Below are 15,631 nucleotides of genomic sequence, written 5' to 3' on the forward strand. Positions count from 1 at the left end.
AAGGCCCCGTGGGGATACCAAACCAGAGCAAATCCAGACAGCAGGGATGGTGAGACAGCGAGGGAGTAAGGATGGTTGGGGTAACAAGGGCGGGACTGGTGAGGAAGGGTTGTACCTGCTACAGTAGGGCACAGGCACAGTAGGAGGTAAGGGCGGAAAGAGTAGGCAGGAGGGCGAGTCTGGCAGTCGAGTACGATGTCTACCTAGACTAGTTACCATCGAGGCCACAGTAGCTAGGGAGCTGCCCTCTATTCATCTCATCAGGACAGTCGAACGCAGCAGCTCCGACCACCACGCCTCATCCCTGCGTTTCCGACTGAGGCTACACAAGCATCATCATCGTCTAACCCGTGAAAGACAAGGTAGGATTGTCGCCGTGCGTACCGCCTGTGTGCCGTTTGTGTACCTCGTGTCTTTCCTGTATTGATTGACGATCGTCCCGTCGCGTGCCTCCATACTGTACTTGGCCCTAGGGATATGGTCTGGGGGCGTTCCAGCTGCTTCCTCGCATCTGTGAATACTATTATACTCGCGCAACCCTTTTGACCTTGGGCCTCTCACTCACTCTCCCTCGTTCTAGTCCTCGTCGCGGCATTCCGGGGTGTTTGCCCCCATTCCGATCGTTCCTCCCTTCGTCCATTCTGCACCCTCCGCGTTACTCTCTTTTTTTCAACACCCTCAGAATCATGAAATGACCTCGACATGTCACTTCTCGCCTTTCTTCCGGCGTTCGCGCCGTTTGCTTTTTCGACCCTCGTTGTGAGCGGCCTCGCCTCCAAGGCCTTGCATATCGGCATCCACATTCACTCGCTACCTTTCCTCTACCTCGTCATCTATTCGCCCACCCTCGTTCTCCCCGAAATCCTGATAATTACCTGTGCGCGACTCTTGTTGCAGTGGCCGGCGCCAGAAACCAAACTACAATGGCTGTCAACATGTGTCGGAGGGATCTTGGGGTATGTGCCTTGTCCTGCTGATGCCCACGGGGAATTATTCAATTCCCAACCTGAACCGCATGATCTTGAAAAGCTAACCAGACCCGTTCTGCCTCTAGTCTTCTTACCTGGGGAGCCTCCGCCATCCAGTTCGGCTTCTTCATCCAAACCGGCGCCGAAGTCGCCTGGAACGCCAGCAATAGTTTCCTCAGCGATCCTGCTGCCATGAAGATTCTCCTCAGCGGTATCTCGACCGTTTTCGCGGCGGCGGCCGTGCTTGGAATCGCCGCGTGGCTTCTCAATACCCAGGTTTATAACCTGACCGGGCTCGGTTTGCAGGCGATCCAAGACCTTTTGCTCAGCGGGTATAACTTCTGCAGAGGGGGCTATCAGACACGTTACACCTTGCTCTCCGCGCCCAGCAAGTCGTGGATCAACTCGGTCGATATCAGATCTGCACGCCGTGCCGCCTTCGTTGTTGCCGCTTGTTTCTCTCTGTTGTTTTTGGAACTCGTCCGTCCTGCGATTCCGTACGATCACCTTTCTGCGGCACTCCCGCTGTCCTTACTCGATGCCTTCAACAAAAAGTCCAGCACCTTGGGAGGTTGCCGTAACCCCGCGACTACCTTTCCCCTGTGGACCGATGTCGATCCTGTGCCGCTCGATGAAGGATGGTCGCGGCCGTCATGGCTGCCGCAGAACCCACCGGGTGGGTTTCGCCGCTGGGATGTCCACCCCGACCAGCGTGCGGAGAGCGATAACCCGTCGTGGTATCTTTGCGGGGGTGGAGACGACGGAGGCTTCTACAATCCCAAAGCGGACCCGCTGAAGATCTCGAATCTGGATCGTGGGATTTACGATCCCTTGAAGAAGGCGTTCGAGCAACACGCCGTGTCGATCGATCATGTGATCCTCGTGACCCTGGAAAGCGGACGCAAGGATATGTTCCCCATGCAGCAGGGATCCCCCTTGTTCCACAGCCTCCTGGACTCGCACCCAGACGAAGATCGAGATGAGGCCACGGATCGGCTGGTTGAGATGACTCCGGTCGCACAGATGTTGACGGGAGAGTATGTGAAGAATAGCAAGGGCAAGCCCGTGGACTTGCGCAATGCCACCTGGCACGATACCGCGCAGAAGAATATGGGTGGCCTGAATGTTCGTGGGGCTGTAACTGGCAGCTCACTGACGTTTAAGAGTATTCTTGGCAGCCATTGTGGTGTTAACTCTCTTCCAGTGGATATGTTGGAGGAATCCCTGCTCGAGATCTACCAGCCATGCTTGCCGCAACTCTTCGAAGCATTCAACCAGGCCAAGAAGCCCCAGGTAGAACCGTCAGAGGAACACATCGTGGAAAAGCGCAGTTTGGCACCTAACCAGTCTGAATCTTTGAAGTATCCGTGGAAATCGGTCTTCATGCAGTCCATCACCGACGACTACGACCGCCAAGATATCATGAATGAACACATGGGATTTCGACACAAGGTTGTTAAGAGCACTCTACAAGACCACGAGTCAAAGTATCGCGCTGAGGGCGAAGAAATTAACTACTTCGGATACGCCGAGACCGAGCTCAAACCATACATCCGCGATCTCTTCGAAGAAGCCGCCATCAACAAAACACGCCTCTTCCTCTCCCACGTCACCAGCACAACCCACCACCCCTGGGAAACGCCCGAAGACTTCGCGATGGAGCACTACATGGGCAACCAGGGCAACATCAACCACGGTCTAATGAACAACTACCTGAACGCAGCCCGTTTCGTTGATAACTGGCTGGGCGACATCATGACGATGCTCGATGAAGCCGGCATCGCAAATAACACCCTTGTCGTCTTCGTTGGCGACCACGGCCAAGCATTCGGCGAAGACAACAGAGACTTGACAGGGACCTACAACAACCCGCACATTAGCAACTTCCGTGTCCCACTCGTCTTCCGACACCCGCACATGCCCCGAATCAACATCAACGCCAACGCAACCTCCCTCTCCATCATCCCGACTATCCTGGATATGCTAATCCAATCCCACTCGCTCGACGAACGCGACTCGGAAATTGCTTCCGCCGTCTTGCCAGAGTACCAAGGCCAATCGCTCATCCGACCTTTTTTGCCATTCATCAACGAGACCTCCGGATCCAAAAATACCACAGAAAGAGATCTCACCCCTCTAGGTCCGGAATATGAGCACCCCCACTTTAAATCAGTCTGGAACTTCGGCGTGATCAACTCCGGCGGCGCCATAATGTCCGTGATGGCTGCTAATATCCCGTACCGCCTCATCCTGCCGATCCAGGAGGACTTTGAGTACACGTTCACGCATCTGGGCGATGACCCCGCCGAACTGAATCCCATCAAGGCGTGGACTTTGTCTGATCTTGTTGATCTGGTAGAGACGAAGCTTGGGGATGAGCCAGCTGCTTGGTTGAAGGATGCGGAGAAAGTTGGGAGGTGGTATGTTAATGATCAAAGGAGGATTTGGGGGTATCGGGAGGCTTGAGCGCGGGCTGCTGGATGGCTCGTGCGTGTTGGATGCTAATGTTCCCCTATGTTACAATCTATGATAATCTTCAATGCAGTACATCTGCTATTTTGAGTTAGCCTTGGCGCTCTTGCTCTTGTATTTTGAGTGATGTTTTCTGGTATTGTATGTTCTCTCTCTGATTGGCCTTTTTTTTATGTTTACCTTTGGGACTGTAAGCATTTTCTTGGTCCTCCAACCTCGAGGAGAATTGAAGTACATAATACTTAAATTCTGTGAGTTTTGAATGGCGAAAGGCATTGTTTGCTTCTATCAAAATACAGTTCTCTTGCCATGGCGTCGTCTGCTTCATTTGAATTCTTTGAGCATTATATACTAGTCACGTGGTTTATCGTGTCCTATGTGAGGCTTGTGGTCTAACAGTAAACGTCATAAACAATGGCAATTTACCCTGGATTATACCCATTCCGCTCGGTGCTTTTACCAAGTTTGTCTGGATTCCACTCCTGGGGTTTGCGGTATTGCCTTTGGCACCCTAGGAAGCAGAGATATTGTTTGACGAAGGGTTCTTTTTAGCATAGCACTCTTGACCGTTTTATGATCCAGACCTTGGAACATAAAATTGGTCAAATTTCGTTCGAATTATTGAATTCGTTCCAACTATCGTACATCTATGCAAAAAATACCCGCTCCAAAGCCCAATCATAGCGCCAAGCTAAACCCCAAAAACGACAATCTATACAGGACCCAGTTCATCACATGCGGTTGTTCACAAAAATGCCCCGACGCGGAGTGCTACTTCATTTGTTCATCACTCGCCACCCGATCCATCTTCCTCAGATCAACAACAACAAAACTCTTCACCTCAACCGGCAACGGCTTATCATTATAAACCGAATTCAACGGCACAATCTTGCCCGTACACATATCATCGTCGAATGCAATAACGTCTTCATATTCGGTCATTTTGCGCGCCATGATGTATCCGCCCTTGGGAAAGGAGACGGAGCGACAGTGCTGGGCTCCGGAGCCGGTGTATGTGTGTCCGATTTTGTGTGCTGTCGGGAAGTAGGCGACGTCCCAGGCTTGGACACCGAGGGTGAGGAGGAGGGGGAGCATTATGGGGAGCATTTTATCTGAAATATTAGGCTGGTTCTTTTGGACTGGGCACCGTATTTGACGAACTGATTTATGTTGCTTCAAGTATTTGTTTTCGATTATAACAATTGAGGCAGTAGATTGCAAAGAGCTGTTACTGAGCTTGGTAGCTTAGTATGTATAAATAATCGAGCTCGATAGCTCTGAATTAAGTTGTAGAGTGGTGATCTATGGAGAATGCGCCGTTGTATAGGGAATGGGCTTCGGAATGCGTCCCTTGCTTGGATGCCACTCTAAGTGGTTGGAAAATGCCAATAAACGGGAAACTGTCCGAAGGAAACGGAAATATATCTTACAGTAACCTTCTTCACCATGTCGCTTGAGGCTGGTTGGCGGCAATAAAAGTTGTTCCTTTCATATAGATTCAGTACCGGGCGGATGGCTGGAGCATGTATGCGACACGAGCCATTTCCGTTACCAATTCACGCAACGAAGATGGAATCGGACATTTCGTGCAGTAGCGGTCTCGGATAAGCTGCCCATGCTTGGAGATATCTCGGTCGATGATGGGGACAGAGAAAGAACACCACTTGATCTCGCGATCTCTTCAAGAGAAGGAAGTGAAATCAAAAGGCCTCCACAAGCAACATCAAGACTGCCCCTCAAATAAACTCAAAAATAAGAGTCGAGCTGTGGTGGAGTTGCAACAGGGACCGATAGCCCCACCAACAGACATCCAGTAGCTCTCGCAAAATATAAGCTGCATGGCCAGCAAGCCGCGACTAGTCCAGATTCGCATACCCGAGACAGCGATGTGCATCGCGTAGGTGGAACACACTTCCCACCTCGACACGCGCACTGTACCATTGTGGCACTTCCGCACGGTAAATAGGCTAATAGGTTATAAAGGAGCGCGGGCCAAATAGAAATGGACTTCGCGCATTGAGCCAGCCTCGGGGGCTCTGTTATTGGTCAATGCCCAGCTCAAGTCCTTTTGTAGATAGCTCAGATGGGAGTGACCCACGGTTGCTAGCGCGGATACCCCCACGCGAGCTTGAATCGGTGGTCACTTGACGAGCCCACTATAGCCCCAGTATCGCGTTGCCCGCTCCAGACTCCAGACTTCCGCCTCCGCGGGATGGGTCCAGCCGAGTTGGGATCCGTGTTTCGCGGCGTTCTTTAGGTGCGGAGGGGTCGTGGCTTGGGCTGAGCCGGCGGGAAGAATTTGGTGCCATTGAAAAGCCAAAAATATATCGAGATGGCGATGGTTCTTTTGCTATTATCGGGGGAGAAAGTGGCCAGGTCTAGATCTAGATCGTCCAGCCGGTCTGGCCAGGGCGGTTCGAGCTGCAGATGCAGATGCAGATGCAGATGCTTGGCGTTCTGCAGGGATAGGATATTCGGAGCATCGAGAGGAACGATGGAAGGTGCTAGAAGTGACTGCGAATGCCGCTAGTTGAGGAAGGTGTTCGTTCCGACTGGTTGGGGATTGGGAGTGTGTTCGTGTGTGATTTGCGGAGCGGAAGGGACAACTCGGGTTTGCCTGATGGGGTAAGACACTACACACGGGCTTGCGACGCCGGGCAGATTCTGCTGGTCACACGGGCAGACCTGCGCCCAGATCGGATTTCCCCTGGATTAGAGATCCTTCGGTAGTCAGACCGGATTGCCGTGCTTGTCTAGGGTGTTATTTTTATTTTGTTTGTTTTTGTGTTGGTGGTTGCAAATTCGGTTGTAAACATGTACCTACCATGCAGGCCTTAGTGGCGAAATTAGAAATACCGATCCTATAGTAGATATTCGAAAGTACTGTCGAATTGTATTCTAGAAGAAGCCTGAGGATCGGTAAACGCTAGCTCGTAGTATCTCGATTATGTGGAGTAGTACTTTTTGTCGGATGGGAAAAAAAAGGTCAAGATGGAATGGGGATTGAGTTTCGCGGAGCCGAGAACCAGGGGAGACCAGCTGACGATGAAGAGGCTATCGCGTACAAGAATAGCACCAGTCCAAGCCAGGCTAGACCCAGACTAGCACGATGTCAGGCCGGGGTCAGGTGAACGGAGAGTGGCGGGGCATCTGGGGAGATCGGCTTGCCCAAACAAGGCATCCGATCGACTACTCGAAGTATGTTCCAGAGTGGCCACCAGCACAATCAGGACTCTACCAGCCTAGGAATTACAACCAGATGAGTTCATCGACAGGGAATGTGGACATCATGATTACGTGCCAGGATTCAAGAATCAGCAGAGTCTTGGCATCGCGCACCCCGGTCTTGCAGTCATCATGTTTGGCGGCTCGCCACGCCGTTAAACTAGGGACTAGGCTGGACTGTGCCATTCCCCGGGCCTTCCCCGGCCTGGACCGAGCGTCGTGGACTTCTTGGCCCTGCCATGTTCAGACTCTGCTGTCCACGAGACCGCGACCCCCTTCGGCACGACGCTGCCGGACACCGCAGACCAGACCGGCCATCGTGAATATTTAAAGATGTCGGCCATGGCTCCCTCTGCCATTGTTTCTGCATCTTCATTCTATCTTCATTCTAATATCTTAATTGTCTCTACTTCGACACCTCGACAAGCCACTTGACACTTGATTCTTTCAAGTTTATACTTCTACCTACTATTCACCACTACTTTACCACTTTAATCACCACCACTACCGACATAATGTCCGTCTCCATCGAAACCACCAACGTTCCCACTGCCCCCATGACCGCCCAGCCCATCCTGCTGGGCCAAAAGGCCCGCATGCCCGAGTTCAGTCTCGCCGGAAAGGTCGTCCTGGTCTCTGGCGGTGGCCGTGGTCTGGGTCTGACCCAGGCCGAGGCTCTCCTCGAAGCCGGCGCCAAGGTGTACGCCCTCGACCGTCTGGAGGATCCTGTACGTTCACACCAAACACTCCTTTCTTCTCTTTTAGACCTCTTCTAACTAGACGATAGGCCCCCGAGTTTGCAAAAATCCAGCAACGCGCCAAGGAGCTCGGCACTGAGCTGCACTACCGCCGCATCGACGTACGCGACACCGAGCTCCTCAACAACGTCATTGAAGGCATCGCCAACGACGAAGGCCGGATGGATGGCCTGGTTGCCGCCGCCGGTATCCAGCAGGAAACCTCCGCACTGGAGTACACCGCCAAGGACAGCAACACCATGTTCGAAGTGAACGTCACGGGCGTCTTCATGACTTCGCAGGCTGTTGCGAAGCAGATGATTCGTTTTGGAAATGGGGGCAGTATCGCCATGATCGCTAGTATGAGTGGTACCATTGTCAATCGGGTACGTTCCCAGCCCTCCACCAGCCCTCCACCAGCCCTTTCAGCCCATTGGTTTGTTGAGATTGGTCTATCCTTCAGGGATGTTCCAATTCCAACTACCCGCATGAATGACCACTGCCTGTCCTCGTACAATGCTAACTTCTCCACAGGGTCTCATCTGCCCCGCCTACAACGCCTCCAAGGCCGCTGTCATCCAGCTCGGTCGTAACCTGGCTGCTGAATGGGGCCAGTACAATATCCGTGTCAACACCATCTCTCCCGGGTATATTGTGACTTCTATGGTGGAGATGCTCTTTGTTGACTTCCCTGAGCGCCGCGACCAGTGGCCCAAGGAGAACATGCTGGGCCGTCTCTCGCGTCCCGAGGAGTACCGCGGTGCGGCGGTTTTCCTGCTTTCGGATGCCTCGTCTTTCATGACTGGATCTGATCTCCGCATCGATGGTGGTCACGCCGCTTGGTAAACATTACCATGCCCAGAATCTCGGGCGATAATTTGTATGCATACGTGGCGGTCATTGCATGGCGTTTCCATTTTGTTCTTGATTCGGGTTGGATGAGCGATCGTGTGCGAGTTCTTTGATTTGATTTGGCTATTATTATTCGGATATGATCAGCGTCTTTGTTTATTGTCTGCTTCGCTCTTAAATGTTGATTAGACTCATATCGATCGCTCGAGTTAATGCAGAGATGATGATCAGACCCACTCGCCCACTTTGACAGATCGGCTCCACTGTAGTTTACATTCCGCGAGTGCGTCTTATTGGCATCCCGGAAAAGAGGGTGGTCACTAGACATGCACGTTTCTCCCGATCGAGTGGTTTCCTCTGCCCGAAGACTCCAAATGTGTTCGCACGTCGACTCTCCCTCTCCTCACCGATATTTCGTCCAGTTGAATGCCAACACATAACCTCATCCCAGCGAACATATGACCTGCCGATCGCCTCGTTAGGAAACCCGTCCAGTCCATGACACCTTTGCGCGACCGAATTTGTCCTGGTGAGCAGATCATCTATTCACGAACCGGAAATGTTGTCGACATCGACCCTGGGGGAATGTGGAGGCGACCCCGCGTTTCACCGCCCCGCCAACCAGTCCCCCAACTTGCCATGGTTTGGAACGACGGCCTGGTGGTCCAATCGCCGCGACATCCAAGTGATGATGACGAGTTGCGGGTGTCAGATGCTCGCCGGGCGCCTTGGATCGCCGATGATTGGCATAGTCCATGCAAGGGGGCCTGTCACGATCGTGGGATGTCGACTGAACGCTGTGTGGAGTCTCAACAGCCATCTCGTTTTTCCGGCAATCGACTAGTGGAAGCGTCGCTGGTATTCCCGGCTACTGACGGGACGGAGCATCGTCCATGAAGTTGAGCTGGAGTGTTGAAGTCATGATCTGGCCGGCATGCCTGATCTAGTACACATCTTGCCCGGGGCATTTGAACTTCCCAACAATTTGATACGAATCGTCAGGCCCGTGCCCCGGCTCCTTTACTATACCGCGCAGATAGATCGAGTCTGCGCTAGAGGTCGACTGTCGCACCACGGGGGGATGGTCATACAAACTATGCTGTGCGGTCGCGGGTCCGAGTCAGCTATCCCAAAGGAGCTATTCAACGTGCGAGTTTACGTAGGTCGATTCCGGGGTGCTGTAAGTCACGGAACTCCCTGATTTAGGACCCCACAGGATACTCTCAGTCGTAGGAGCGAGTGCTGGGATCCCCGACCACTAGAGATGGTCGCCACCGGGGCACCATCACCCCAGCCGGTCGCCGCGATACACCATGATAATGAACAGTTTCCCAGATTGAATGAGTTTGCAATAGTACATCATCACTGCGTACTTTTGTTCTTGGGTACGTTGTGTTGCAAAATAGGGCTCAGACCAGGAAGCTGGCAAGCGCATTGGGAGGAAGTATTTGATAAGTTCCTGGATGTCGGCCAATTCGAACATTGCCTGAGAGAATATGCGACCCTGTGGCGGGCGTGGATGTTCGTCTCTTTCCCGGGAGACAGGTATCGCATCCAGCCGTTCCTCGATAAGAAACGCCACCGCATTACGACAGCTGCGCTAATTATTAGCCGAGGCTTGAGTGCGCCCGCGGGCTGGGATTGCAGAAGCCAGAACCCTAGGCATGAAATCCTGACAGCTGCATGGTGTATCGGGGATAAGCAGAGATCTGTGGACGTTCAGTGGCTTGATTACAGCCTGGATGTGTTCCACCTGGCAGCGTGCAGGGAGTGTATCTCTCGCAATAGCCTGGAGGGCGTTGTGGCATTGAACTTTCCCATGAGGCCAGTAACACGGTTGGCTTGTGGGCAGCTCCACTCGCTAAACCGCGATAAGGCCAGGTCCGAGACCCAGCGTAGTTCTTACTGGCAGGTTCCCATGATGGGCATGCTAAGCAACTCCAAGCCTTTTCAGCCGAGACGGTCTGTGTGTTCGCTGCTCCGTCGGATTTCCCCTGTTTCTGACCACAGATAGGGATCGTGTGCTCTTTATGTGTCTTTGTTCGTCTCCGCGAGGCCATTGACCCAGCCTGGAATCGCAGTGGAATCCATTTCACTCGGTCGTTGGGTGCTGGTGCCAGTGCGTGCCTGGCGAGAAGCGACCCCACCCCGTCCGGGCAGTTTGGGTCAAGCTTCCTGGCGCGAGTATTGGCATCGAGATGGCCTTTGTTGCGCAGGCCACTCATGCGAGCGGCTGATGTTGGCTAAGTCGGAGGATTCCACCGTTACATGGCACGCCAAATGTGGCAGGCCAATCCGGCGACGCTGCTGGCCCCAGACTGGACCTTATCTGCCGATGGACGCGGACATAATCCCATTTCGGGATAGTGGCATGCTGCATGGCGTGATAAGTCTGGGGTAAAACATGGATTTTTTGCGTTGACGCGATCGGGGGCAAGAGGTGTTGCGGCGGGAAATGAGAGCGAAGTGAGAGAAGGCAGAAAGGCAGACCAGGGAAGCGCGCTGGCAGTATAAGATCCGGCCATCACGCCTTCCCCTCTTCCATCTTCTCTCCCCTCCCACCTCCTCGCTTCTCCTCCCCCCTTTCGCTTTCGGCTTACGCCCATCATGGCAGAGATTCGGAATTCATCCTCGATGGAAATCCAGGCGACAAGCCAAATCGTCGACCTGAAAGGCGACGTCCCGGTCAACGAGCCGAAACCCAAGAAGGGCCTCGTTTCCGAATCCTATCATCTTCAGATCGGCGATGAAGATCCCACCGAGGATGAACTCCATGGTCCCAACGCCCTGCGCCGCATCTCTGCTCCCATTCCGTGGGCCGTCTACACAGTTGCCTTTGTCGAACTGTGCGAGCGTTTCTCCTACTACGGAACACAGGTGCTGTGTAAGTCCAAGCTACTACCCGCGCAAAAAGTCTCGACATTTACTAATTTTCTGAAACAGACTCCAACTTTGTGAACCATTCCCTCCCGCTGCCATATCCCAATGGACCCGCCGGGTCAAACCACAACACCGGCGCCGGCGGTGGCTCCTCTCAGGGCGTGTCCGGTGCCCTGGGCCAGGGTGTGGAGGTCGCAAACGGAATTAACACCTTCAACACGTTCTGGTGCTACATCATTCCCCTCTTCAGCGCCTACGTTGCCGATCAGTACTGGGGTCGTTACAAGACCATCTGCTGGTCCATCTTCTTCGCTATTCTTGGTCACATCATCCTCGTGATTTCCGCCATTCCTCCAGTTATCACTAACACGAACGCCTGCTTTGGTGTCTTCATGCTCGGAGTGATTATCATGGGATTCGGCACTGGCGGTTTCAAGCCCAACATCTCGGCCCTCGTTGTCGAGCAGATTCCCGCTGTGAATCTCAAGGTGCGCACCATGCCTTCGGGCGAGCGTGTCGTTGTCGACCCGACCGTCACTCAGTCCCGCATTTACCACTACTTCTACTTGTTCATCAATATCGGAGCCTTGGTTGGACAGATTGGGATGGCATATGCGGAAAAATATGTCGGTTTCTGGCTGGCTTATTTGCTGCCGACCATCATGTTCCTCACGACTCCCTTTGTGATGTGGTGGGGTCGTAACCGTTACATCCAGGCTCCTCCCCAGGGCTCTGTGACTTCCAAGGCTGTCAAGACTCTTTTCTATGCTCTGGGTAACCGATGGTCGTGGAACCCGGTCAGACTGTGGAAGCGCACTCATGACGGCACCCTTTGGGAGACTGCTAAGCCCTCCAACATTCCCCCTCATCTGCGTCCGAAGTGGATGACCTTTGACGATGCGTGGGTCGACGAGGTACGCCGTGGTTTCGCCGCTTGTGCCGTCTTCTGCTACTACCCTCTGTACTGGCTGGCCTACGGTCAGTTGACCAATAACCTGACCTCGCAGGCCGGTACCATGGCACTGCATGGCGTTCCCAACGATGTAGTCAACAACCTGGACCCCTTCGCACTGATCATCTTTATCCCAATCTGCGACATCTTCTTGTATCCAGCTCTCCGTCGCGCAGGAATCCGCTTCACAGCCATCCGGAAGATCTTCTTTGGATTCATGCTCGCCGCCTTTGCCATGGTCTGGGCCGCTCTTGTCCAGCACTACATCTACAAGACTTCGCCCTGCGGTCACGAGGCAAACAACTGCTACAATCAAGACGGCAGCATCAAGAACGCCCCACTGAATGTCTGGGTCCAGACTGGTAGTTACGTCCTTATCGCCTTTTCCGAGATTTTCGCCTCCATCACCTCCCTTGAATACGCCTACTCCAAGGCTCCTCGCAATATGCGTTCCCTCATCCAGGCTATCTGTCTTTTCGCAAATGCTATCTCCGCCGCTATCGCCGAGGCTCTCAACCCGCTTTCCCAGGATCCGTTGCTAGTATGGAACTACGTCGTCTTTGCCATTCTCTCAGGTGTTGGTGGCATACTGTTCCTGTGGCAGTTCTGGGGTCTGGACAAGGAGGAGGATGAGCTGAACAACTTGCCAGCGGGTCATGTTATGGCTGATGAGAAGGCTGCGGAGGGTTTGTTTGTGGCGGCCGAGGTGACTCCTGCTAAGGGATGAGGCCCTGATATCGCTCACACTTGCTTTTAGGGTTTGCATGTTATGTTTCCCTGAGCGGAGGATCATCGGCAGTATTTTGAGAGCCTTTTTGCTAGTGCTTGCATACCATATGATGTGAATATGATTTACGTTCGCAACCTTCCTGTATGATTAAATATATATCTATTATGGTCGACATGCTGATTCATGGCCAGAGATCCGGAGAAGTTGAAGATACTGTTTGCTAAATTCATCTCTTATTATGGATGGCCTCGGATTAAAATTTAGTATTTCTATGTCGAATGAACCATTCGAACATGCGTCTTGTGTCGATCTTTTCGATTGAACTTTCTTCCAAAATGTATACATTTGAACTTGCCAGGTGAAACATGCATCGATCCAATGTGTTGCATCAGCGTCCCCTCGTTCGCGAATTGGCCGGAGTGTGTGCAACCTTTCCATTCGAAATTCAACCGGGAGTGGCAGCGCTTTCTATATTTAAAGTCTTATTCAAATCATTGAAGCCATCTTTCTGGTTAAGAAAAGTTTAGAAAACAAAACTGACAGAGTTCATCATGTCAACCTTGAAAATTGGCAGTTCCTTCTCTACCCGCAAACAGGTTCCCGTGCTCTTCCTCCAGCGAGTGCACTGGGCCGTGGTTGATGTCCAAGGGCTTGGTGCTGGGTCTCGATGGTCCAACCTGTGTCGATGGGAGCTCACGGTAGATATGACCTTTCATCCTAATTCGACTTTCTGATCTCAGAATGTCAACTGTACATCCTGCCAGGGTACTGGAGCGGACAGATCAAAGGGTCCTATGCTGGGCCCCCATTGGCCAAAGACTTGGGTTATTGGGAAGTTCGGATGCATTTGCAATGCGACGAAGAGATCGGCATCGGAAATCGGGTTGATATATTCCGAAAGGTTCAAATGAGACTCGGAGTTCACGGCGGTTTGTATGTGTGCCTGACTTTGGTCATCCAAATTGCAACTCAGGGCATTGGGGTTGACAGTGTTGGGTGTCCACCAAGCCATGGTGGACATTTGAGGCAGTGGGAAACAAGTAATTAAAGGTCTGTTCTGTTATAATAAATGGATTGGTCTCAACAAGTATGGGATGAGCGTCGACCTTTGCAGGAAGGCCGTAGGCCCCATGACGTTTAACGCCAGGACATTGATGATACGACGTCGTCCCCGAAAATCTTTTGGAATTAAGGTTGACCTAGGCTAAAGGCGCTAGTCCGATCCGGAGATCAAGCATAGCGAATATACAAATTGATACGTGTCAAAATTTCGCCCCTTTCGTTTGTGGCGGTGCACGATTCTCTATTTAACCAATGGCCATCCGGAGCGACTCAGAGATTGCGCCAAGCTTACATCCAAAAAGGGAAAAATACACTAAAAACTTCGAGAATCCTTCTATGTAGTGAAGGAAACTCAGCACCCGGGTTTTCTCGGCATGCACGTTAGCGGGGTGGGATTCGAGAGGCTTGATCTTCTAAGTGGTTGAGTTGGGCGTCTCCCGCAGCGGTCAGACAACTTGGAAGTATTACAGCCTAAAATTTCATAAATCCGCACTCCAGGTCTCCTTGACCTCGGGTAGTCGAGAGATCTGGTTTGGAAGTTCTCTGATGAATTCTTGGCGGATCAGTGATTCCTGCGGTGCAAACACAAGCACAGAACAATAGAGCTGAAGGGGGCCACTTCAAATATTTGCAAGAACTTGAGAAGATATCGATTTGCATCGTATAAAAGGCTGGCCATTTCCAGGAATGCATCGCCTTGGAGGCGTTAGCTTGGATTTCCATATCGTGTCAGTTGACAGTTGACACACTGTTATAGCCGTCTGAAGGAGATTGATAGTTTAAATCACCTCGAACTTTGAACCGAGAGGGATCATTGCTTCCCCCAAAAACGGGAACGCTCTTTCGGTTACACCATTGATATCTTTACAGGCCAACAAGTGGTGGGCCCAATATCGACAGGCGTAATGGAGTTCTTCGGGGATACAGCGGGCGACTGTTTCACGTTCAACCTTCTCACGTCCAGTCCCATAATTCGGCAAATCGCAGATTTTCTTTCGAAGCTGTTGGCATATTTCCAGACACCTGAATGCCAAGTGTTTGTGCGTCTCCTGTTTGTTTATCCAGAATTGGGTCTTCTCGGGGGTGTCCGTATCGAGTCGAAAAACACGAAATGACAGCTGAAAAAGTCTAATGGGCAAGCTCTTGTCATCGGGCACATTCAGCACTGAATGGAGTAGGTTCAATCGCAAATTGACACGGCTCTCGGGGGCATTCAAAAGTTTTACGAGCGTTGGAATTGAGAGTGGGATTTCCAGTACCATTATAGCTCTAATCACTTGTTGAAATTCTTCAACGAGTTTGTCTTTCTGCTTGTGAGAATAACTCGCAGACGGACTGATGTTGCATTTTGGAGCCGGGATAGGAGCTGAAGACGAGCCGCATGTCATTATCTCCCTCACACTCATCCAGAGCATCTATCACAATCACTGGTTTCGGGGGCTCTGGCTGTTTGAGGAAAGAAAACGGCTGTCAAACTGCTCCTTCATTGCCTTTGACTTTAGATTCGGGTCTTCGTCTAGGGCGTTCTTTATGTGAGGTAGAAGCTTAGGGATTCGAAGTACTAATTATCTCCCGATCGTCGGAAGAATCTCGCGGCATTTCCTCGATCCCTATCGCCTATCTTTAAAACAAAAAGCTGGCTCCTAGGGAGGAAGGATATCGACCCGGGTTCCGTGCAGGCACTCATATTCGTGTTGGTCTTCTTGGGTATATAATGCAGCTCGTCCGACTGGTAGCTTGTCATCCAAGTCTA

The 15,631-nt window shown here is 52.1% G+C and overlaps 5 protein-coding genes across 5 annotated transcripts; 3 read left to right on the plus strand and 2 right to left on the minus strand.

Moving 5' to 3' along the window:
- Positions 1-702: 702 nt before the first annotated feature.
- On the plus strand, positions 703-3,434 carry N7532_009453 (Alkaline phosphatase-like alpha/beta/alpha; the record flags this gene model as incomplete). The annotated part of the gene is made up of 2 exons (XM_056621944.1): positions 703-956; positions 1,055-3,434. The coding sequence occupies 2 exons, from the start codon at positions 703-705 to the stop codon at positions 3,432-3,434; spliced, it is 2,634 nt and encodes an 877-aa protein (XP_056472750.1).
- A 777-nt stretch (positions 3,435-4,211) lies between these two features.
- On the minus strand, positions 4,212-4,535 carry N7532_009454 (uncharacterized protein; the record flags this gene model as incomplete). Its single annotated transcript, XM_056621945.1, has 1 exon — positions 4,212-4,535. One exon carries the CDS (start codon positions 4,533-4,535, stop codon positions 4,212-4,214), a length of 324 nt encoding a protein of 107 aa, XP_056472751.1.
- A 2,645-nt stretch (positions 4,536-7,180) lies between these two features.
- N7532_009455 (putative short chain dehydrogenase) lies at positions 7,181-8,248 on the plus strand (the record flags this gene model as incomplete). Its single annotated transcript, XM_056621946.1, has 3 exons — positions 7,181-7,393; positions 7,453-7,788; positions 7,937-8,248. 3 exons carry the CDS (start codon positions 7,181-7,183, stop codon positions 8,246-8,248), a joined length of 861 nt encoding a protein of 286 aa, XP_056472752.1.
- Positions 8,249-10,861: 2,613 nt separating this feature from the next.
- On the plus strand, positions 10,862-12,813 carry N7532_009456 (uncharacterized protein; the record flags this gene model as incomplete). Its single annotated transcript, XM_056621947.1, has 2 exons — positions 10,862-11,138; positions 11,198-12,813. 2 exons carry the CDS (start codon positions 10,862-10,864, stop codon positions 12,811-12,813), a joined length of 1,893 nt encoding a protein of 630 aa, XP_056472753.1.
- Positions 12,814-13,552: 739 nt separating this feature from the next.
- Positions 13,553-13,828, minus strand: N7532_009457 (uncharacterized protein; the record flags this gene model as incomplete). Its single annotated transcript, XM_056621948.1, has 1 exon — positions 13,553-13,828. The coding sequence occupies one exon, from the start codon at positions 13,826-13,828 to the stop codon at positions 13,553-13,555; it is 276 nt and encodes a 91-aa protein (XP_056472754.1).
- Positions 13,829-15,631: the final 1,803 nt, after the last annotated feature.

This window comes from Penicillium argentinense, assembly GCF_028826775.1.
Source record: "Penicillium argentinense strain IBT 30761 chromosome Unknown utg000009l_segment0_segment0, whole genome shotgun sequence".
NCBI lineage: Eukaryota > Fungi > Ascomycota > Eurotiomycetes > Eurotiales > Aspergillaceae > Penicillium > Penicillium argentinense.